We start from the raw sequence: 20,585 nt of genomic DNA on the forward strand, positions 1-20,585 counted from the left end.
CCTCTTTAATCACGTCTGCAGGCTTGCACCGGCCCTGCAGGCATGCAGGCTGGCTGCTGGCGCGGCGACAGCGCACGACGGCGCCGAATGGCGGGCGTTCGGGCGGGTCGGCTTTGTTGCAGCAACGGCGGGCTCCCCACGGCTGCGTCATCAGAAGAATGCGCCTCAGGCAGTCCCCGCCATGCTGAGCGACGGTTATAGCCAACAGCCCCTGGCCCGTCCGCGCTCCCTCTGCGACCGCCCCTGCTGCCACCCGCCCGCCAGCCCCCTCGCCCGCTGCAGACTGCAATGCTCTGAGAGCCCACAGCCGCCCGCCGCCCGCGCTCCGCCCCTACACACCCGCGCCCGGCGCCGACGCAACCATGGCGACCACGGTCAACCGGCTGCTGCACCCGATCGAGCACCACCGCGAGAAGAAGGAGGGCGCGCGCAAGCCGTCGGTGCCGCTGCACGACCGCAACGACTCGGCCATGGACAAGCCGCGCGCGGACGAGAAGCGCTCGCTGGCGCAGTGGGAGGCCCAGCGCCACACCATGAGCCCCGACGAGATCGACGCGGACCCGCAGCAGAAGCCCGTCGGCCACTCGAGCAAGGTGCTGCGCGAGGAGGACTTTGAGCTGATCAAGACGCTGGGCACCGGTGCGCATGCCGCCCGCGCAACGCTGCAGTGCGCCGCTGACCAACGCCGACACTGACGCTGCCAGGCACCTTTGCGCGCGTCTGGCTCGTGCGGCTGCGCGACGCCGCCCACGCCGACCGCGACCAGGTCTTTGCCCTGAAGATCCTGCGCAAGGTCGACGGTGCGTTGGTTCTTGTATTGTCCCCGCGCGCCGCCTGCTGACGCGCCCAGTCATCCGCCTCAAGCAGGTCGAGCACGTCCGCAACGAGCGCAACGTCCTCGCCAAGGTCGCCGGCCACCCCTTCATCACCACCATGGTCGCCAGCTTCCAGTCCATGGACTCGCTGTACATGGTCGTACGTGCCGCCCGCGCCGCCCCGCTCCCGCCTGCTAACAGCCCAGCTCGACTACTGCCCCGGCGGCGAGGTCTTCAGCTACCTGCGCCGCGCCCGCCGCTTCAACGAGCCCACCTCGCAGTTCTACGCCGCCGAGATCGTGCTGATCCTCGAGTTCCTGCACGAGCGCGAGGGCGTGGCCTACCGCGACCTCAAGCCCGAGAACATCCTCATCGACGCCGAGGGGCACCTTAAGCTGGTGGACTTTGGCTTCGCAAAGAAAGTAGAGAATAGTGCGTTGCTGTTGATGTTGATTCATGGGCGTGTACTGACGTGCGCAGGGGAGACATACACATTATGCGGTACGCCCGAGTACCTCGCGCCCGAGGTGATTAGAAACACCGGTACGCCTGTCCTTGTCTCGACACTGTATCTTACTAACCCCACAGGCCACGGCACAGCAGTCGACTGGTGGGCCTTCGGCATCCTCGTCTACGAATTCCTCGTCGGCCAGCCGCCCTTCTGGGACCAAAACCCCATGAAAATCTACGAACAGTGCGTCCCCCCTCCCACGTATCTCTGCCCCCTAACACCCCCCAGAATCGTCGAAGGCAAACTCCGCTTCCCCAGCGCCATGTCCGCGCCCGCCCGCGACCTCATCTCGGGCCTCTGCACCGTCGACGTGTCCAAGCGCCTCGGCAACATCGCCGGCGGCGCCTCGCGCGTCAAGCAGCACGAGTGGTTCAAGAACGTCGACTGGGAGAAGATGTACAACCGCGAGGTCCAGGGGCCCATTGTGCCGCACCTGCGGGGTCCCGCGGATACGCGCAACTTTGATGATTATGAGGATGAGGGCGCGCATCGCGATCCGTATACGAAAGAGCTGAGTGATCGGTGGGACGAGTATTTCCAGGATTTTTAGAGCTCGTTGGGTGGGAGGAGGAGTGTGGTAGAGTGTGGAGTACTGAGTGTCGAGAAGCAGACACGAGCGCCCAGCAGCGCACAAATAACACAAATAGCTGCGCGCGCATCACGCATCACGCATCACGCATCACGCCCGCATCAACGACGAAACCGGCGTTACAGGCAACAGGGACGCGCCGGGCAGCGATGCACGGCGCCGATTGGGATCACGGATGGGAGTTTGCAGATATACATGCTCAGGCGTCGGGTCTGTACGATAGCCAATTGACGCTTTTTTCTGACTTGTCTTGTCTTGTCTTGTTGTGGGGTGTATTGTGTTGGTCGCGCGGGTAGCAGGTGTCTTCTCGCTTTGTGGTTGTGGGTTGTGAGTTGTCGAGTCTTTACTTACCATCCCCCGTCACCGTCTGTCTACAGCCCTACAGCCCTAGCACTTTGCCAACCCTCCCTTGCTTCCGCCCTCGCTTTCCCCCCCTCAACCCCCTCCACTCCCTCGCCTCCCCCCCACCACCACCACCCCCCTCCAGCAGCGCAGGGAACCGCGTCAACCCGCCCACGCACACACGCTCCTGGGCTTCGCGCTGCAGAAAGCGGGCTGTGCAGGGTGCGCAGGCGAGGACTTGTGCTTGTGCTTGTGCTTGTGCTTGTGCTCGGACTTGTACTGCAGGCTGTGGGTATGGGTGTGGATGTGGATGTGGATGTGAGGGCTTTGAGGGCTTTGAGGGCTTTGAGGGTTGTGCAGGATGCGAGGAGTGTAAGGGGGCTTTCGGTCTTGCTGGGTCTTGGGGAGGGGTGGAGGATGGCGGGGACGGGGTGTCTGGGGAATGGGGGGGAGGGGGCAGGGTGTGGCTGCACACCGGACACACGAGACTCGCGTCCTGCTTCGCCGCTGTCTTACCATTTGGACCTGGATACGCAGCTTTGGGCGTGGGAAACGCAAAGAAAGACAGCGACGGCGACGGCGCGCGCAGCGCGGTCGTGGGCTTGCTCTTCGCAGCGGGCAGAAACGGGTTCCGCATCCAGTACCTTGATTCAGACGCGGGATAATGATGGACGTGTGCTTCTCCGTTGCTCTGCAATCGCAGCGTGTCGCTACGGCACGCCGACAAACACTTGTACGCTATATACGCTGACCGTGTCTGTCTACAATCTCTCGCCGTGACGCCAGACGGTGAAGACTGTCTCGCGCCGTGCATGCGCGCGGTCACGGATACGGATATACAGTCGGTGAGGTGCGTTGTCACGCCTGTAGCAGTGGGCTGTGGCAGTGATGTGTGTCAGTGCGTGTCAGTGTGTATCAGTGTGTATCTCAGCGGTTCCGCGGAGCAAGCGGGTGAAATGGTCCGCGGAACACGGCCATAGATATCACGACCCGGATATTACGACCTAGATATCACGACACACTGCAACGGCGTGTCTCTGCTGGGCTCGAGGGTCTCGGGAGCGGCGGCTGGTTGAAACGGCCGGTTGAGGTGTATGTTAGTGATGCGGGAGACACGGCGATGCTGTTCTTGGTGCATGGTAATTGTAAAAGTGGTGTCGATATAGCAGGTAAGACAGTTGCTTCAGGATACTGATAGCGTTGCTACATGATGTTGATGGCAATACTAGCGCAACGGGCGTGCTTAGTCAGCAACACACATGGTACGCCATCGGCGATACACGCCTCGGAAACCGGGTTCCGCAGCACGAGCAGCGTGTCTGAGTGAGGCAGGTTAGACTTGGCCCGATTCAGCGGCCCGCATGCAGCTCGCGTGGTGTCGTCGGCTGCATGGCAGAGCGCGCTAGCCGCGTTGGGGCGATATCAGATCAGGCTTTGAGGGTGAAGTGCAGCTGTGGCGACGGCGACGCACGGCGCTCCGGCGCGCGCAGAGGCCGCAGCCATACGTTCGGTGCGGGCGGGCAGGCAGGAAGGCCACGGGGGCAGTGGGCGCGGCACAGAGTGAGCTGGCGTGCGGGCAGCAGGGTTAGCCCAGGAGTGTTGCGGTGTTGCCATGGGGCGCGGCGAGGCAGGTGGTGGAGCGGTGCTGGTGGGTGTTTCGGGCGGGCGTGTTGCGGGGCTTTGGGCGTGTGTGCAGGCGTGGCGAGACACTGCAACGCTGCTGCAAAGGCAGCGGGCAGCGTGCAGCGGACGGTGGCCAGCGGTGCAGAGGTGCGAGTGGGCTGGCTCATTTGGGCGACTCGGAGTGCAGCGCCCAAGCGTCCAGATTAGAAGACATGACCATGGCAGGCGATGGACGGGTGCGAAGAGACAACAACAATAGCGCGCTCCTTTCTGCCTCGACCTGACCTGAATACGCTCCTTGCCCGCCTGGCACTGTGTTGTGCCGCTGTCTGCTGTCTGCCGTTGCTGCTGCTGTCTGTTTCTGCTGCGCTGCGCTGCTCCTTCTGCCGTCTACGGTCTGCTCTGCTGTCTACGGTCTGCTCTGCTGTCTCCGGTCTGCTGCCCCCGCCGCTCTACTGCCAGCCCAGCACCCGCGTCGACAACTGCATGCCCTCGGCCACCGGCTGCTCGCGGGCATGAGCATCAAGTCGTCGCGCCGCTTCCACCTGCCGCGCTTCCTGCGCCGCAGCTCGCACACGAGCGCCGGCAGCGACCCTCGCGCCGCCGCGGACGCCCAGCTCGCTGCGCAAGAGCCTGTCGCTGGGCAAGCTGCGGCCCAGCGAGGAACAGGCGCCCGCGCGCCTGGCGCAGTCGGAGGTGCTGCAGAAGCCGGCGCGCGACGAGTTCCGCGGCGACGTCGCAGGCAAGCCCGACATCCGCGCCGAGCACTCGCAGCACTCGCAGAACACGGCCACGGCCACCGCCACGGCCAGCTCGCGCAGCCGATCGCCCGCCACGCGCCCGTCGACCACCACGTCCGCGTCCGCCGACTGCGACGACCGCGACCGCGCCCCCGATCCCGTCTGCCCGCAGCTGACGCTCGAGGCCCCCACGCCAGTGCACGCGCCGGTGCACCCGCCCGCCCCGACGCCCGCGCCCGCCGAGCCTCGCACCGTCGACCTCAGCTCGCCGTCTGCGCTGCCCTCTGCGCTGCCCGCCGCGCCCGCCCACCACCCGCCGAGCCCGCTGCGCCGCCAGTCGCTCGTCGCCCCGCCCGACGCGCGCGTGCTCACGACGCTGCTGGCCCCCGACCTCGCGCCGCTGCCGCCCCCAGACGACGTGCCGGCCACCGCCATCGCCGCCATGCTGCACCGCAAGATCTGGGTCAGGCGGCCCAACGCCTCGGCCACGCTGGTGCAGATCGGCGAGGACGACCTGGTCGACGACGTGCGCGACATGATCCTGCGCAAGTACGCCAACTCGCTCGGCCGCAGCTTCGACGCCCCCGACGTGGCCATCCGCATCGCGCCCCGCGACGCCGCCCAGGGCCCGGAGCGCACCCTGGGGCCCGAGGAGGACATGTGCCGCACCCTCGACGCCTACTACCCCGGCGGCCAGACGGTGCACGAGGCCCTGCTCATCGACGTGCCCACGCGCCGCACCCCCCGCCCGTCGCCACGCGTGCCGCTGTACTACGCCCACCACGACGACGCCCAGCACACCCAGACCGAGTACTTCCCGCCCATGCCCGCCGCCGTGCCCTCGCCCGCCGTCCAGCACCCCGCCCACCCCGCCCACTCCATCGCCGTGCTCACCAACGGCGGCCAGCTGCCGGCCCTGCCCTCGCCCGGCGGCGCCACCCGCCGCCTGCACCACAACAGCCGCCCGCGCGCCGCCCGCCACACCACCTCCTCGCCCACCACCCTGGCCGGCGGCATCGCCTCGTCCGCCGCCAACCCCCGCCCCGCCCGCCCGCGCCACGACTCGTCCGCCTCGGCCGACAAGCACTCGCAGGCCTCCAACGCCCCCATCCCCACGCCCCCGGCCCCCGTCGACCCGCCCGTGCGCATCCAGCACGACACCCCGCCCGCCGTGCGCGTCGCCTCGCCGCGGCCCGACAAGAAGAAGCGCAAGAAGCCCGCGCCCGCCGAGGCACCGAGTCTGCCGGCGGGCCTGCTGGACGGCTCCGTGCCGCCCATCAACGTGCTGATCGTCGAGGACAACATCATCAACCTGCGCGTTCTGGGCGCCTTCATGCAGAGGCTGAAAGTCCGGTGGCAGCGCGCCATGAACGGAAAGGAGGCCGTGACCAAGTGGAAGGCCGGCGGCTTCCATCTGGTGCTCATGGACATCCAGCTGCCTGTGATGAACGGGCTGGAGGCGACCAAGGAGATCCGCCGACTGGAGCGCGTCAACAGCATCGGCGTCTTCAGCAGCGGCAGCAGCGAGGCGCCCAACACGCGGCTCGACCACCAGAACGGCTCGGACCTCGAGCTGGTCGCCGACGACAAGCTGGGCGACAGGAATCTGTTCAAGAGCCCCGTCATCATCGTCGCGCTCACTGCGAGCTCCCTGCAGAGCGACAGGCACGAGGCCTTGGCCGCTGGCTGCAACGACTTCTTGACCAAGGTAAGACCTCATTGTCTTTAACATCATGTCTGACTCATACTGACCCACGTAGCCCGTCAACTTCGTCTGGCTGGAGCGCAAGGTCAAGGAGTGGGGCTGCATGCAGGCCCTGATCGACTTTGACGGCTGGCGGAAGTGGAAGGACTTTGCAAAGGACTCGGACAGCGCCAAAGACAAGAACGCCAACAACATGTCCACGAGCATGGCCAGCATTGCCCCAGCACGAAAGCCGGCCGCCAAGCCCGCGGCACCGGCTGCGAACACAGCAGAGACCAACGGCCTGTCCGCCCAGGAGAAGGAGGACAAGAAGGCCAAGAGGAAGAGCCTTGTCCAGGCCCCTCCCTCCGTGCTCGAGGACGAGAGCGAAACCCCGACGCCCGACCTCGAGAGCGCGTAGTAACGCCCAGCCCGTCACACCACCCCCCCCCCCCCCGACCGGCCCTGAGTCCGGCACACAAAAGTTCCAATGCCTTAGATTGTACAACCTTCTGTCTCCCTGCATCTCCGGCTGCCCAGCACGTCCTGCATGTCATTTCCTTTGTCAGCGGCGTCTTCCAGCGTTACATTTCCAGCGGCGAGCGGCTTGTCGGCGGCGCGCGCAGAGCGCGGCCCACGTTTTGAGCAGCATATTGCTCGTGTAAGAGTTGGCGGCAGAGGTGTGCGCCCGCGCCACAGCGGCGCACGGAGGAGGAGTAGCCCCCGAGGAGCTGGTACATAGGAGGGGCGTAATTGTAATCGAACACACACTCCCACCGCCGTTTGACATGCGATGTGAGATGTAAGATGTAAGATGTGTGCCCGGCCCGCGCCGGCTCGTTCTCCAAGCGTTGCTTTCACCGCCAGACCTCCGCTTTCCCTTTTCCGTCCCTTGTCGCCGGCCGGGCCCTTCTCGGTGCTAACAGCGCGTGCTAACAAGCTGTGCTAGGTGCGAACAAGCAGTGCTAGCACGCCGTGCTCCACACGGCCCGCCGTCACATGGAGCAAGCACGACAGCCCAGCCCGCGCGATCGCCGTTGGAAGCCTAACAGCACAGTACTATATGTACTAGGTATTTGTACCCCCCGCCGCGGGGCTACTGCTATCGGCGCAAGCTCGCTCTGCTCTGATCTGCTCTGATCTGAACTGACCTCGCGACCATGGCTCAGCGCGCGGGCATTCTCTGGGTGGCGTCGGATATCGTGGCGCCTGAGTCGCTGAGTGTTGAGCAGTTTGATGAGTGGTATGAGGAGGTACGTTGGTTGTTGCTTTGCGCTCTACGACCGCTCCATAATCCCTTCACCTTCACTGCCACTCCATAATCCGTTCCCTTGGACCCCCCCCCCCCCAAAGATCTCCTTCTTCCCCTCTGATCCTTCTTCCCCTCTGCTCCCGACCCCCCCTAACACACCCAGGACCACGCCCCCGAAGTCTTCGCGCTCCCCGGCGTCCCCGCCGCAACCCGCTACACCGCGCTCCTCCCCGCGTCGTCCCCCTCCACCCACCCCCCGCACCTGATCACGTACTCCTTCCCGTCGCTCGCGTACGCGCAGGATCCCGCGTTCCTGGCCATTGCGGGCGCGGAACCGGATCGGGAGACTGTGGGGCGGATTTACGCGCATGCCGTGTTTGATATACGGTTTTACGCGGAGCTGGCTGGGTCTGGGTCTGGGTCTGGCGATGTTGCGGCGGCGGCGGCGGCGGAGGAAGGCGCTGCGACGAACGGTGCGAGAGGCGTGGCGTCTGGGCAGACGGTGGTCGCGAGCATCACCCTCTCCCCGCCATCCACCCCCTCCCCCTCCCCCGAGCCCCAGGCTTTCGAGACCTGGCTCACCACAACCCTCCCCCCCCTCCTCTCCCCCCTCCCCTCCTTCCGCAACCTGAAACAATACGCCCTCGTCAGCGCCGCCGCGCGCGACAGGAACGTCATGGTGCCACGCGACGCGCCGGGGTACCTCCTCATGGCGACGTTTGAAGTCTCCGAGAGGGACGGGGGGGAGGAGCTGCAGAGGCTGAGGGAGGGGGTGGAGGGGGTTGTTGGGGGGCGGGCGGTGGTGGGGGAGGTTGGGTGGTTTGGGGTTAAGAGGGTTTGGGGTTAAGAGGGTTTGGGGTTAAGAGGGTTTGGGGTTAAGAGGGTTTGGGGTTAAGAGGGTTTGGGGTTAAGAGGGTTTGGGGTTAAGAGGGTTAGTGGGCTGGCGGGCAGGAGGGGGTTGGGTTGTTCGGTTTGACGGGTGGGTTGCTCTGGGGTGGTGGGTTGGGTGGCTTTGGTTCAACGGACTGGGGTGATCTGCTTCAACAGACGAGGTTGATCTTCTTCAACGGGATGGGTTGCTCTGTTCCAATGGACTAGGTCACTCTGTTTCGACAGACTAGGTAACTCTAGTTCAACAGACTGGGTAGCTCTATTTCGACAGGTTGGGAGGCTTCGTTTCGGCAGGTTGGTCACGAATATCTGCCAGTTCCCAGGACGAAACATTGGTTTCACAAGAAGAACGCGTTGCTCCAATTCCCTTCATCCAGTCATTTGCCCATTCTATACTCAGCTAATCTGTGGCATAGCGCCGAATCTTTTAGAAGTGTGAGGCACTGCGTCGAGGTCTCGACACCAGAACCAGGCACTCGGTCATGAACGACATTCACATACTTCAAGATAAACGTGCATCAACTGAAGATGTATTTTGCAACTTCAACCAACCAAGCTCACGCTTACTTCTTGTTCAGCGCGTTCACCCTCTTCGCGTGCTCATACACCAGCTCCTTCGCCTCGGCATCCTCCAAGTAAATCGTAAACCCATCGTTGTGGTTCGGCCCCGTCGAGTACCCGCCATACCCATACTGCCAGTACATATCGCTCATCTTCTCCTTCAGACTGGTCTGCTGCCACAGCCCCACGACCTCAAGCCTGGTCTGGTTGTCGCTCTTGCCGAGATACTCCTGCCTCTTATCGTCGGTCAGCCAGCCGTACTCCTCATGCACGACGGGCTTCTTCGCCTTGCGGCCCGACGCCGCGTGGTCCTTGATCCACTGCACCGTCCACGGCACTGTCTTGCTCCACCAATCGGGATACGAGTGGAACACGCCGAAGTCGACGTTCTTCAGGCTGAGCTCCTTGTCGAAGTCGCCGCCGTCGGCGCCGTTGTACGCCCAGTCGTCGCTGGCGATGTTGAACCCGCCCTCGCCGCCCCACGTCACCAGGTGGTCCTTGTCGAGGCTCTTGACGTACGTGCTCATCTCGTCGATCCACCCGGTGATCAGGTCGGGCGTGCAGGTTGTGGAGCGCGGCAGGTTGCGGACGCCGTCTGCGCCGCAGCGCGGCTCGTTGGCGAGCTCCCAGGCCATGATGGCGGGCGAGTTCTTGTAGCGCTGGACAAAGGCCTTGACGTATTTCTTGAACGCGGCCTTGATCTTGGGGTCGCGGTAGAAGTCGTCGTGGAACTGGCCGCCCAGGTTGGTCGTGTAGACGTCCATGCCGCCGTAGTCGGCCCAGTTGTTGGTGAAGGCGACGATGAGCTTCATGCCCGTCTTTTCGGCGGCGGCAACGACCTTGTCAAAGGGCGCGAGGTTGATTTCGGCCTTGCCGTTGTTCCACCACTGCATGATGAGGTCGGTGCCGCCGGCGCCCTCGCCACCGTACTGGGGGAGTCCTCCCGCGACAGTGGTACGGTTGCGGTCGTTGAAGCCCCATGTACGGAATACGTTCAGGCCAGCTTTCTTCGCTGCCGAAAGACCTTTCTCGACATCGGAAGCTTGCTGGTATGGTCAGAATCGATTGATTGAGTAGGTGTGTCGAACCCACCTGAAAGAACGGGAAATAGTAGGCATTGGACCCAGCAAAGTAGAAGTCCTTGCCATCAAGCTGGAAGGTAGTGCCCTTTGTGGTAACGAATCCCTTCTTCACGGCCGCAGCAGTCGCACCGGATGCGAGGAGCGCAGTGAGAGCAACGTCGCAACGCATCTTGAAAGATCCGTGAGTGTCGAAGTCTGAGAAAGCAGAGAGCCTCGATAATTTTCAAGCTCGTCCAAATGACATTGCATTTGTACTATCTGATATTGTAGGCCAAGGCTGCGCTTGCCCGCTTTGGGCCCGGAGCACTATACAGCGGGACCGTTCTCCTCGAGGCTCTCTTTACCCCAGCATTTAGATTGAAGCCATCCGAGCTAGCCAGTGCAGTGGTGTCATGATTGGCCAATTCAACCGTCTAGCAGCAGATTTGATGGTCGTGCTGTGGATGAACAGGCCCACTCGGCGAGCCATGTGACCGCGGCTCTGGGGCAAAAGCACGGCGACAGGCACCGCGGACCTGCAGCCGTGGGGAATAAGATTCCCGGTTCCTGTGGCGATGGCTTTGACCAGTACTAGAACGACTCTCAGAACCGTGCGATGCTGTTTTTGGCCCGGAGCTCGACCACCTGCGTTCGAGAGCCTGTTCCCGAGGCCGGGCGGGCGGCTTTACCACTGCGGGTAACATGTTCGCCTCCGAAACGGCATGTGTAGTCATTCGCATGTGTTGAGATCGCTGGTAGGTGAGCTGCGGGGACATGGAAGTGCTCTTTGTACGTCATGAACAGCTGAGTAGGCGAGAATCCACTGGAGGTTGCCGTCATTTCGTTGCCTTTTGCTACACAGGCTAGTGCTGTGTGGACAAATCTGGATGTTTACGCACTACCCAAAGCAAGCGCAAGCCTGGTGCTGAACGATGGCGGTGAAAGAAAGGAGTGCGGCAACATACACTAGTCATGGCGAGCTAGCCCCACCTGCCGATCGTGTCCAATTAAAAGGACCTGCCGACTTCCCTTTGGAGACGGACAAGCTTTCTCGACTATTGGAATCAAGACTGTGATATGTCTCAGTGGCGAAACGAGCCGGAAGATGCACTGTATACTCCCTTCATCGAAACCTCGGGCGCGACTATTTGCAGAAAGTACGTGTGCCAGCATTGAATGGAAAAAAACAAGTAGAAATGTTGGACAGCGAGACTTAAAGAGGGAAGAGATATCGATATGAATTCGCTTTCTACACTTCAAAGCGATCATGCAGCCGTACCCGCAGCAATCAGAGCGCTTAGCGTCTCGTTCTTCAACGTCGCGCTCTCAAACTCCTCAGGGTACTTTCCAACCAACAAATCACTGACGATCCTGGAAAAGACAACGCCACCCCACTCGTTAACGTGCGTGCGGTCACCGGCAGCCAGGTTGTACTTGTCTGCCGCGCTCGACCCAATGGCGTTGACGTACTTGGTGGATGCCTCGTTCAGATTGATCCAGTGCAGACCGTTCGCCTCGGCAACCTCGATGGTCGCAGCGGTCTCGTTGGCAAGGTTCTCGATGACCTTACCGCCGCTGAAGCTGCGGCGAGTCAAAGGAGTGAGCAGGATAGGTGTGGCACCTGCCGAGGTGGCTTCAGCGGCGAAATTCGCGAGGTTGACCTTGTAGTCAGCAAGCGAGACACCATTTGCTGGCTAGAAGTTGTCAGCGCATTGTCACAGCTGTCTGCTGGACTTTCTGGACCTTACCTTCTGATCGTTGTGCCCGAACTTTTAGCTGTTAGCATGCTAGAAGGAGTGGCAAAGTCTGAGGACGCGTACCTGGATGGTGACATATACTTTGTAGTCGTCTTTGTGAGCGCCTACATCGTCGATCACCCATCCCCAATCACCGCCAGCCCGGAAGGACTTGGTCGTTGCGCCGCTATGGCCGTAGTTGTGTCCTGAGGAACCTTCCGCAACAGTAGTGGCCAAAAAGGCATCACCCCCATCCTCCAGCTGGAGCGGTGGTAGAATCGCCAGCCAGTACCCAGTAGATGGACTCCTCAGCACGAGACTGCAGGGCTGCTGGCAGTGCAAGAGCCGCAGAGACGAAACCCAGAAGCGTGAAGCGCATGGTGTTTTGGTGCGTTTTGCTCGGTGTTTTTGTGATTTCTTAAAGGTAGAATATCAATAGCGGCGTTAATGCCTTTATACACAAGGATTGAGCTTGACGATCTACGCTGCAGCAACACATTATACATGTGTGGAAGCGGAAGGAATACCGCAATGCTCTCTGGTGCGGCGACGTTCGGAGAACGTAATATACATACAACGCACGTCATTGACATCCACCAATTGAGGTTAAGTCTTCCTGCAACTCGATCGCAAGTCCGGCGCACAGCAAACGGCCTATTCCAATTCGAGCATGTTTCTCGCGTTCATTTCGGGGAGTCCCTAGTTTGTGGGGTTAACCTTGCGGGGTGGGAGATGATCGACAAGGTATTCGCGACATTTAAGGCCGAGATTCCTGTTTGTGCTACACATGACTTTCCAGTAAACTCCGGTCGTTTCCAAACTCGCCGGACGGATGGATCAGAAAGCCATGTCCCCGAAACCCATGCTGTGGTATGCTTCGTCTCCCCATATTCCCATGTCGAAGAATTGCTCCATGTCGAAATCCGCGGACCTTGCAAACGCGAAAGGATCGTTGCCCATATCGACATTGGCGCCGATATCCATGTCCTCACCGCCAAAGTCCGTGTGTGCAGAGTCGGCGAAATGATCTTGCAAGCCTCCGTCTGGGGGTGTCGGTAGGGCTCCAGGACCCAGACGCAAGAGACTATTTGCAGTATCGTTGTTCGGTGTAGGGCGACTCGAGCCACGATCTTGTGTCTGAGGACTAAGCTTTCGGACGTACCAGGTTCGGGTCAGATCCGTCAAATATCGCATGGCCCACCAAAAGCTAGGACGAGTCAGTGTGGCCTTGTCAGAGGCTGAAAGGTTCTGGAATCGATAACAGAGAGCTTCGAGACAGATTTCCAGTCGCACCAGATTCTGCGCTGCTTGCACATCCCAACCCACCATAGTATGCGCATCAGTGGGGATGCACAGTCTTGCAACGGTCATCATGGCCGCTGGAAACCGCATCCACTCCGGAAAGGAAAGGAGATAGTAATCAGATGCCGGTTCGGACAACAAAGTATCGAAAAAACGCTTCCCTGCCTCCAAAGCTGAGAGCAACGCTTTAATGTGAATGCTATTGTCCGCTGGCGGCTGCGTGGACTTGAGCAAGGGACGAAGCGCAATTGAGTGTAGCGTCATGTCAGCGAATGCATGAGACAAGAGAAGCACTGGACATGAGTTAGAATCAATCTTTCTGCTCAGTGCTGTGGGCGAAAAGCTTACTTCGCTGGCATGTTACACCCTCGCTGTCCCGTTTCCAGGCATCGAGCCGGGTTTCTAGAAAGCGCATATGCATCACCACACGAGTGTCGGTGAGTTGAGCATCTGCACCGCATCCAGTGAAAAGTGTGTCTTGAATCTCGTCCTCTATCTGTCGAAGTGAGATGAGATGACCAAGCACTTCGTCAGTGGGATACTCTCTGTAGTCTTTTAATTCTTGCGCCCATTCGGTCATGTCGGAATTGTGCTTAAGTAAGTTCGGCTTTTGCATAGACGCGGAGAGCCTGTTCCGAGATTAGGACGCGTACACTGAGTGATGGATGAACGTACATGGAAGCGAGATAATAGCAACCTAGAAATGTACGTTGACGTTCACGCTTCATTTGGGGTTGGACTTGATCTGGTTTTTTTAGGCGCACAAACAACAAGGACCGCGTGTCGCGATGGAGACCGATGTCAAGTGCAAGTCCAATGACCAGATGATGGAGGAAGAAGATTTGCCTATCACGTCAGCCTAGTAGGTTGATGATGGCACGCACTTACTGGGTTTTGTGGGAGAACACATAGTGGTACCTGAGCATCATGTAAGTTACACGGGTTGAAGATGAAGATACGCGTCTCACCATGACAGATATACAAGCACGCTTTGTACGAGACTGAGATTTCTTCGTGGCTTTATGATTGTACGATGAGCGAGTTCTTGTCGGTAAATGGCATCCAGAGACTTCTGAACCTTGTGATCTCTCCATGATGCAGCAGTTATCATTGCAAGGAAGAGCATAGGCGCGTCGTGGTTAAGCTGCTGCACTGTGGTGTCTGGAGCCAAAGGTACGAACGGAAAAGAATTCGACATCTTTCTGTACTCACGCAATAGAACGTCTGCTTCTCCTGAAGCTACAAGGTCATCAATAAGGTTGTCTTTGATTGGTTCTTCACGCCGTGTCGATGGCTTCGAAGTACATTCCGAGAACTCGCAATCGTCATCATTTTCACCAAAGCTGTGTATGGAGCGGATTTGTTCGATGTAATGACGATCAGCCGCGTCTTCACCTTCCGCTCCTTGCTGTGCAGGTGTCTCTGCAGGTTCAGGTTGCTGCTCGAACGACGAAGGAAAAGGGAGCCAAGTACCAGGTGCTCTAGGTCTCCCCTTTCGGCTTGGATGTGGTGCGAAGTCGCCTCCTAATAGCGGTGGACGTTCACACTCTTCAGAGACCGGTGCAGATACCGGGGTTTTGGACAGCGTTGCAGGTGGGTTGACAAGACTCGCAACAAGCCCATCGATCTTGTGTTCGACCTGCGAGATGCGTCTATCGCTAGCTTAGATGCAGTTCACAACTTCGAGGGTGAACCTTACGACGGTGCTCGTAGCTTTCTAGCCCTACGAGGAGCATCGGCCCATGCGCATTCACGTCCACCAGTCATACAACTGCGCAATTGGTTAGCCTAGCATAGAAAGGCCGTGCTATGCACGCCAATTCTTGTACGATACATACCGTTGACACGTGCCTGGCTGGCTGCTCGGTAAGCAGCGGGTCTTCAACGAGCGGCATCTTTGACAAGCTTGTAGTGTCCGCGAGATAGCTGCTCTCGCAACAGATTGCTCGTCGTCACTCATTTCGACGATGTTCAGGTGACCGCGCAAGACGCACGTGTGGTGTTGGAGGTAGAATGATGAGGCCGTGTACGGGTCGGAGGTAATGACTGCAGCCGTGCCGCCCTCATCATTGGGCGCCTGATGCGCAACTAAACACCCCTTTCATCATCAATGCAAACATTAATCGTACTTTCGTACAACCATCTTTGTTATCGCTTATCACTTATCACTGATCAACTATCACTTATCATCTAAAGTACGCCAGATAGACTGTCCAACATGTACCTAGATGTTCGTCGTTTATGACTATCACGCAACCTCAAAGTTCAGCCTCGATGATAGCCGCCAGCCATAGTATAGCGTTGCAATAACAGTAACAAGATTCAAGTGAATGCTCATCGCATGTGCTCGGGAGAATGAGCGATTCAGTTTATGCATCTCGCTGGTAATTCCATCCGTACTTGTGGATCTGTTGGAGTCGCGGGTCGCTGCGCGCTGTTAGTTGTCGTTGCTGACGTACATCCCCGGTTGAAGCATACTTTGATGCACCCTTTCGATCATGAGCCTCTGTGTTTCCGGTCCATAAACAAACAGATTCAAGAGCGCACTTCCACCGGCCACGGCGAAGGCGAACGCGCTGGTCTGGTTGTCTACCAGAGACTTCGGGCCACCAGGCGGCAGTGTGAGGACGACCAGACCAAGGAGCAGTGTCTGTCCTTTGAAATAGACCGGAAAGACACGCTTTTGTAGGCTTGTGAAAGCAGAACGTGGCAAGGCCTGGTAGGCAAGCTTGGTCATAACAAAACTTTGATATAACTCAGTCCCGAGCAGCGTTGAGTATGCGAGAAGATGGAGCGGCGGCATAGCCACGGCGATGATAGATTTGATAGGCATATCAATGGAGATAAGCAGATCGATAACTTGCAGAAGTAGAGAAAGTGAGAGCTGCCTTTAGTAGTATGTGTGATGTTCTCGAAGTTGCAGCCTGGTACTTCGGGTGCGGCACGGATGTAAAAGCGTCTGCACCATCCGGACCGACACAAGAGAAGATAGTTATAAGTAAACTGCATTTCATCTCCTAAATCTCGAGATCTGAAATAACCACTATCTATCGCTCGTGTGGTTTCTTTATCTTCGCCTTCAACCAGATCAACACCGCTGGTCCTGCGTTCGTGCAGGAAATCAAGCCAGCCATTGCACCGCATGCGACAGTAATGAGGTGGCCAGTCTTGCATCCATCGAGATAGCTCCGCAGTACCTGTTCGAGTTCTCCACCACTGAAGAGACTCCGAACCTGTGTTGCGCCAGCATCCAGTACAGTCTTTGGGTCAACATCTGGCAGTCTGTCTGCAAGGCTCGATAGCAAACCATTCGTGAAAGCTCCCTCACTTGACGCAACGAAAAGCGTCTCTCCACAGTTTTCCATAAACAGTGTAAGCGTTGTCACAGCCGCCATGTCATCTGCTGAGACTGAAGCCTGGTTAGCGATGACCGGGATCTGGAGTGCCATGCCGATTCCGATGGCAGTGAGGATCTCGTAACCCACCCACTCGCTTGTGAGTGTGCGTGCGGTAGACATGTAGATGTTGGCATTACCGACTATAGCGAAGACAGCACCCATCAGAAGGAGAGGCTTGTAATGGCGCCAGACGGTAAGAAGACCGTTCGCCATCATCGTAACGGCCGAGATCCCCAGTACAAGCGGTATCAGTCGAATGCCGCTTTGTGAAGCTGAGGTGTTATTGACAGACTGGAACTGAACTGGCAGGGTGTACAGCAGCGGGAAGTAGGCCCCAGCCAGGAAGAAGATATAACAGGCGTTTGCGAGCACTATCTTGTTCTTCAGGAGACTAGTCTGAATCATGGCTCTCTGACCCATCACCCACTCATTGATGATGAAGCAGACGATCAATGAAGCAGACCCAGCAAAGCTTCCTATAACGCGCGCACTGGTCGAGGGATACTTGCCGAGCCAGTGCATGGCTAACACGAAACAGGAGAGTGAAGATGCAACAAGCAGACCGCCGTTGAAGTCGAGCTGGAAAATCTTCTCCCAAAGCGTAGCTTCTTTAGGTTTGATAGGAGGTTTGAAGCAGATGAACATTGTGGAAGCTGCGACGAACCCGATAGGCAGGTTGATCCTGATCGACGTCAGCTTGAGCACCACACATATGACCAAGACTTACCAAAAGCAAAACCGCCAGCCTGGACCATCAGTCAGCGTTCCTCCTAAGAGAGGTCCGAGGACGCCTGAGCAGCCAAACGTGACACCAAGTACGCCCATGTATAGAGTGCGGTACTTTGGTCCAGCTGTGTACGCAATTATGATAAATGCTCCGGTCATTATACCACCACTGCCGCAGCCAGCTATGATACGACCGAATATCAGTATTTCGCTGTTAGGTGCGAGCGCACATATGATGTTACCAATCTCAAAGACCAGCAATGACAGCAGGAAGACGGTCTTCAGGGAAAAGTATTTGTATGCTTTACCCCAGCACGACTGGAATGCGGTGTGGGTGATAACCATCGACGTGCCGTACCACGCAATGTCGCTAATGGTCCCGAAGTCCGTGGTGATAGCTGGTATGGCTGTCGAGATTATAGTCGAATCGAGGGCAGAAGTGAAGATGCTTAGGACGAGCCCAACAGTGATCAAAAGAAGCCGGATGCCGCGAGGATATTGTATTGCTGTAGCCTCATCTTCATGGCTAGGATTAGGCGGAGGTTCAAGTTTCTGCGTGCCATCGGGGCGGCGCGTATCAAGCTCAACGGGATGCCGATCAGTGGTAAAATCCGCTTGCTGTGTCGCCATATCGCGAGAGCGAAGGCGAGAAGATGGGCAGCCTTCTAGAACTGGGAGATGCCCTCTTCTTATACCAGTACTCTCGAGATCATGTGACAATACGCCCTTCTATGCACATACCGGGGTGCCACGAAAGGTGTTGGATCGGAAGGAGGGGAGATTGTTAAAGTAAGCAGTCAGCGCGAGCCGTACACGGGAAGTGCGGCGGGACCCTTGCTTTCTATCGCATTAGGCTGCCGTCTTGCCAAGTCGTTGCTCGGAAACCGCGTGAAACCACGTCTTTAACCTGCAAGATTGATAGCTTTCTGCGGCAGCGATAATGCACCCATACATGTCTGACTAGCCACTTGGCACTTTTGTAGGACCAAATTACTCATTCTTATCGTAGTAAATAGATGGCAGGAATAGGGTCAAACAACTCTGTCATGTAGTGCATGATCTAACAAGAAACAGTCTTTATGAGTCGTTGGTTTTTCTTGCCGGATGCTGCGTTTTGCCAAGTGTCTGGTGGGACGTGTGTGGGTGCAGTATGTACGTGGTAAGAGCAAGCTCGGATGAAGTCGTTCATTGGGCGGCGACGTTACACACGTGCTGCAACCTACTTTGCGCATATAAGCTAGGATCTCAAAGTCTCCGCGCACCTTGAGTGAGGCTCGTTCACAAGCCTCGATAATGGACCAGGGGAGGGCAGCGTGATGATCATAGGCGTGATTGGGTGACGTAACCCTTTTGAGCATGGGTCGGCCGAAGCGGGTTAGCCTAGTCACGCGCCGATGCCAGGCGCCGGCTGTGCTTTCGACCTTATCTACTCAGTCCGCCCTTCATCGACACTCACATAATGCCTATAGAAGATGAGCTCGTCTGAAAAGTCCCGTCAAAGTTGGACTGCTTTTTCCAAGTCCTTGTTCGCTGTCGGTATCTTCGCGCAGGTCGCGGTACTGCTTCTCATTCTAGGCTCCTACTTGGATCTCTACCCTTCTATCAACTCGCCACTTCCAGATCGTGAAACTGCGCATATCAGTGATGGAGGATTAACTTTGCGACACGTCATTCATCACGGCGCAGGCCAACCGGGACCGCGTGCGAGGAGGCTGGATGTGACAGCCGGGAGAGTGGTCCAAGCTGAGGCTGCCGGCCAGTTCGGACCTTTCGTTGTCAAGAAATCCCCCATCACTATCGAGAAGCCCTCGAAATTCCACAAGTATGATGCTCAAAGACCGATTTGGTCGAGAATGTCGCCAATATGGGTCGCCGAGGATGTCGACGCCCCAGATGTCGAAGACAAAGACACCGTCATTAGTCTGGCATCGATGTCCGAAGATGCCTACAAGCCTGGTCCCGAGGATCCGGAATGGATGGATGTAGATGAAAATTTTAATTCATCAGTGCCATTTGGGTGGGACGACAGTGGTATCAGGGGCCATGTGTTCAGCGACGACACAAACGGAACCATCATTCTCTCTGTGAAGGGCACGACAGTCGCCATGTTCGAAGGAAACGGGACATCGGGTCACGACAAAGACAACGACAACCTGTTTGGTTCCTGCTGTTGTGGCCAAGGCGGCTCGTACTGGTGGAAACAGAGCTGTGACTGTATGACTGGTTCTTACACGTGCGACGACAAGTGTGTAAGGGAAGAGCTGAGAAAGCCGAATCGATACTATCAAGCGACGTTGGAACTGTTCGAGGAGGTGTTGCGGATTTACCCAGATGCAAACATCATCACAACTGGACACAGTCTGGGCGGCGTTCTTGCCTCTCTGATCGGTCTTCAGCATGGTATTCCTGCGGTTACGTTTGAAGCATACCCGCAAGCCATGGCAGCAAAACGTCTTGGTCTTCCCGCAGCTGGTGATGTCGCTCCGCTTCGGAAGAACACTGGCGGTTTTCATTTCGGACATACGGCAGATCCAGTGTACACCGGCACCTGCAATGGCTTCTCGAGCTTCTGCTCCATTGGTGGCTATGCTTTTGAGACGCTGTGCCACACCGGAAAGCGCTGCGCTTACGATGTCGTCAAGGACTGGGGGTGGCGACCGAGTACATCAACCCATCGCTTGAGGTACGCTATCGACAACGTTTACAGAAAGTACGAGAAGGCGGCAACATGTGTGGACGAAGATGTCACCTGTGTTGACTGCTTCATGTGGAAGTTTGAGGACGGTACACACACCACGCCTGCGACCACATCGACACCCACTTCCACATCGCGCACTAGGACAAGAACCGAGACCTGCAAAACGCCTGGCTGGTGGGGATGCCGTGACGAAACTTCGACGACCGCAACAGTCACCACGACGACAACAGACCCTGTCATTACGTCTACCTCCGAATCGAGTACCACCAGTACTTGCAAAACGGTGAGCTAACCTTGCACTTAAATCCGTATTCATTGGTTGACAAGTGTAGCCCGGCTGGTTTGGTTGCAAGGATCAGACCACCGCAACAACGACTTCAACTTCGTCAGAAGCGACCACAACATGTTCAAGCAAAGGCTGGTTCGGTCGGTGCAAAGACGGTATGCCTGTAACAACAACACCAGCAGCGGAAGGATTTGCCTATTATCGTACGGTAGTCGCAACAGCAACTCAGACAGCAACATAGAAGTAACCCTAGAACAATAAACTATCTCGAATCACAAGTCATACGCGGAACGCTTGGCATTGTATAAGCCATCTTCACATCCGCGTAGAATCAGCATCAACGTCCCACGACTGCCGCAGACTGCTTCCA

At 58.0% G+C, this 20,585-nt stretch overlaps 10 protein-coding genes across 10 annotated transcripts; 4 read left to right on the plus strand and 6 right to left on the minus strand.

Annotated features, from left to right (window-relative positions):
* The first annotated feature begins 158 nt into the window (after positions 1-158).
* Positions 159-2,159, plus strand: C7974DRAFT_382081 (serine/threonine-protein kinase YPK2/YKR2). The gene is made up of 7 exons (XM_046140645.1): positions 159-639; positions 705-800; positions 851-975; positions 1,022-1,247; positions 1,296-1,358; positions 1,404-1,509; positions 1,555-2,159. The coding sequence occupies exons 1-7, from the start codon at positions 363-365 to the stop codon at positions 1,874-1,876; spliced, it is 1,215 nt and encodes a 404-aa protein (XP_046002464.1). The 5' UTR covers positions 159-362; the 3' UTR covers positions 1,877-2,159.
* A 135-nt stretch (positions 2,160-2,294) lies between these two features.
* Positions 2,295-3,449, minus strand: C7974DRAFT_438693 (uncharacterized protein; the record flags this gene model as incomplete). Its single annotated transcript, XM_046145264.1, has 1 exon — positions 2,295-3,449. Exon 1 carries the CDS (start codon positions 3,069-3,071, stop codon positions 2,295-2,297), a length of 777 nt encoding a protein of 258 aa, XP_046002465.1. The 5' UTR covers positions 3,072-3,449.
* Positions 3,450-4,081: 632 nt separating this feature from the next.
* Positions 4,082-6,747, plus strand: C7974DRAFT_419298 (putative response regulator receiver). Its single transcript, XM_046144205.1, has 3 exons — positions 4,082-4,515; positions 4,571-6,328; positions 6,381-6,747. The coding sequence occupies exons 1-3, from the start codon at positions 4,396-4,398 to the stop codon at positions 6,723-6,725; spliced, it is 2,223 nt and encodes a 740-aa protein (XP_046002466.1). The 5' UTR covers positions 4,082-4,395; the 3' UTR covers positions 6,726-6,747.
* A 717-nt stretch (positions 6,748-7,464) lies between these two features.
* Positions 7,465-8,403, plus strand: C7974DRAFT_407434 (uncharacterized protein; the record flags this gene model as incomplete). Its single annotated transcript, XM_046143240.1, has 2 exons — positions 7,465-7,557; positions 7,720-8,403. 2 exons carry the CDS (start codon positions 7,465-7,467, stop codon positions 8,401-8,403), a joined length of 777 nt encoding a protein of 258 aa, XP_046002467.1.
* Positions 8,404-8,931: 528 nt separating this feature from the next.
* C7974DRAFT_347985 (glycoside hydrolase superfamily) lies at positions 8,932-10,262 on the minus strand (the record flags this gene model as incomplete). Its single annotated transcript, XM_046139406.1, has 2 exons — positions 8,932-10,050; positions 10,097-10,262. The coding sequence occupies 2 exons, from the start codon at positions 10,257-10,259 to the stop codon at positions 9,011-9,013; spliced, it is 1,203 nt and encodes a 400-aa protein (XP_046002468.1). The 3' UTR covers positions 8,932-9,010.
* A 1,048-nt stretch (positions 10,263-11,310) lies between these two features.
* C7974DRAFT_438718 (SGNH hydrolase-type esterase domain-containing protein) lies at positions 11,311-12,184 on the minus strand (the record flags this gene model as incomplete). The annotated part of the gene is made up of 4 exons (XM_046145266.1): positions 11,311-11,763; positions 11,818-11,838; positions 11,890-12,066; positions 12,098-12,184. The coding sequence occupies 4 exons, from the start codon at positions 12,182-12,184 to the stop codon at positions 11,335-11,337; spliced, it is 714 nt and encodes a 237-aa protein (XP_046002469.1). The 3' UTR covers positions 11,311-11,334.
* A 336-nt stretch (positions 12,185-12,520) lies between these two features.
* Positions 12,521-15,120, minus strand: C7974DRAFT_4040 (uncharacterized protein). The gene is made up of 7 exons (XM_046142901.1): positions 14,946-15,120; positions 14,807-14,878; positions 14,076-14,759; positions 13,996-14,025; positions 13,783-13,953; positions 13,456-13,736; positions 12,521-13,400 (listed from the first exon to the last, which is right to left on the minus strand). The coding sequence occupies exons 1-7, from the start codon at positions 15,065-15,067 to the stop codon at positions 12,643-12,645; spliced, it is 2,118 nt and encodes a 705-aa protein (XP_046002470.1). The 5' UTR covers positions 15,068-15,120; the 3' UTR covers positions 12,521-12,642.
* A 19-nt stretch (positions 15,121-15,139) lies between these two features.
* Positions 15,140-16,214, minus strand: C7974DRAFT_4068 (uncharacterized protein). The gene is made up of 2 exons (XM_046143173.1): positions 15,586-16,214; positions 15,140-15,534 (listed from the first exon to the last, which is right to left on the minus strand). Exons 1-2 carry the CDS (start codon positions 15,938-15,940, stop codon positions 15,356-15,358), a joined length of 534 nt encoding a protein of 177 aa, XP_046002471.1. The 5' UTR covers positions 15,941-16,214; the 3' UTR covers positions 15,140-15,355.
* Positions 16,048-18,095, minus strand: C7974DRAFT_4071 (MFS gliotoxin efflux transporter glia). The gene is made up of 2 exons (XM_046143200.1): positions 17,233-18,095; positions 16,048-17,187 (listed from the first exon to the last, which is right to left on the minus strand). Exons 1-2 carry the CDS (start codon positions 17,859-17,861, stop codon positions 16,155-16,157), a joined length of 1,662 nt encoding a protein of 553 aa, XP_046002472.1. The 5' UTR covers positions 17,862-18,095; the 3' UTR covers positions 16,048-16,154.
* Positions 18,096-18,703: 608 nt separating this feature from the next.
* On the plus strand, positions 18,704-20,456 carry C7974DRAFT_298604 (autophagy related lipase-like protein Atg15; the record flags this gene model as incomplete). The annotated part of the gene is made up of 2 exons (XM_046137701.1): positions 18,704-20,212; positions 20,262-20,456. 2 exons carry the CDS (start codon positions 18,704-18,706, stop codon positions 20,454-20,456), a joined length of 1,704 nt encoding a protein of 567 aa, XP_046002473.1.
* Between the last annotated feature and the right edge of the window lie 129 nt (positions 20,457-20,585).

Source organism: Boeremia exigua (assembly GCF_020726555.1).
Source record: "Boeremia exigua strain MPI-SDFR-AT-0100 chromosome Unknown C7974scaffold_1, whole genome shotgun sequence".
Lineage (NCBI taxonomy): Eukaryota > Fungi > Ascomycota > Dothideomycetes > Pleosporales > Didymellaceae > Boeremia > Boeremia exigua.

Excerpts from the sequence above, each read along its gene's own strand:
- C7974DRAFT_4068 (XM_046143173.1), bottom strand. The coding sequence starts at position 15,940 with ATGCCTATCAAATCTATCATCGCCGTGGCTATGCCGCCGCTCCATCTT. Across the intron at positions 15,535-15,585 it reads GATCGAAAGGGTGCATCAAA|CGACCCGCGACTCCAACAGA; the intron begins GTATGCTTCAAC and ends AACAGCGCGCAG.
- C7974DRAFT_4040 (XM_046142901.1), bottom strand. The coding sequence starts at position 15,067 with ATGAGTGACGACGAGCAATCTGTTGCGAGAGCAGCTATCTCGCGGACA. Across the intron at positions 14,760-14,806 it reads AGAAAGCTACGAGCACCGTC|ACGCATCTCGCAGGTCGAAC; the intron begins GTAAGGTTCACC and ends AGCTAGCGATAG. Across the intron at positions 13,737-13,782 it reads TGCTATTATCTCGCTTCCAT|GCTCTCCGCGTCTATGCAAA; the intron begins GTACGTTCATCC and ends ATCTCGGAACAG.
- C7974DRAFT_4071 (XM_046143200.1), bottom strand. The coding sequence starts at position 17,861 with ATGGCGACACAGCAAGCGGATTTTACCACTGATCGGCATCCCGTTGAG. Across the intron at positions 17,188-17,232 it reads GGCTGGCGGTTTTGCTTTTG|GATCAACCTGCCTATCGGGT; the intron begins GTAAGTCTTGGT and ends GACGTCGATCAG.
- C7974DRAFT_419298 (XM_046144205.1), top strand. The coding sequence starts at position 4,396 with ATGAGCATCAAGTCGTCGCGCCGCTTCCACCTGCCGCGCTTCCTGCGC. Across the intron at positions 4,516-4,570 it reads AGCTCGCTGCGCAAGAGCCT|TCGGAGGTGCTGCAGAAGCC; the intron begins GTCGCTGGGCAA and ends CGCCTGGCGCAG. Across the intron at positions 6,329-6,380 it reads GCAACGACTTCTTGACCAAG|CCCGTCAACTTCGTCTGGCT; the intron begins GTAAGACCTCAT and ends TGACCCACGTAG.
- C7974DRAFT_382081 (XM_046140645.1), top strand. The coding sequence starts at position 363 with ATGGCGACCACGGTCAACCGGCTGCTGCACCCGATCGAGCACCACCGC. Across the intron at positions 1,248-1,295 it reads CGCAAAGAAAGTAGAGAATA|GGGAGACATACACATTATGC; the intron begins GTGCGTTGCTGT and ends TGACGTGCGCAG. Across the intron at positions 1,359-1,403 it reads CGAGGTGATTAGAAACACCG|GCCACGGCACAGCAGTCGAC; the intron begins GTACGCCTGTCC and ends CTAACCCCACAG.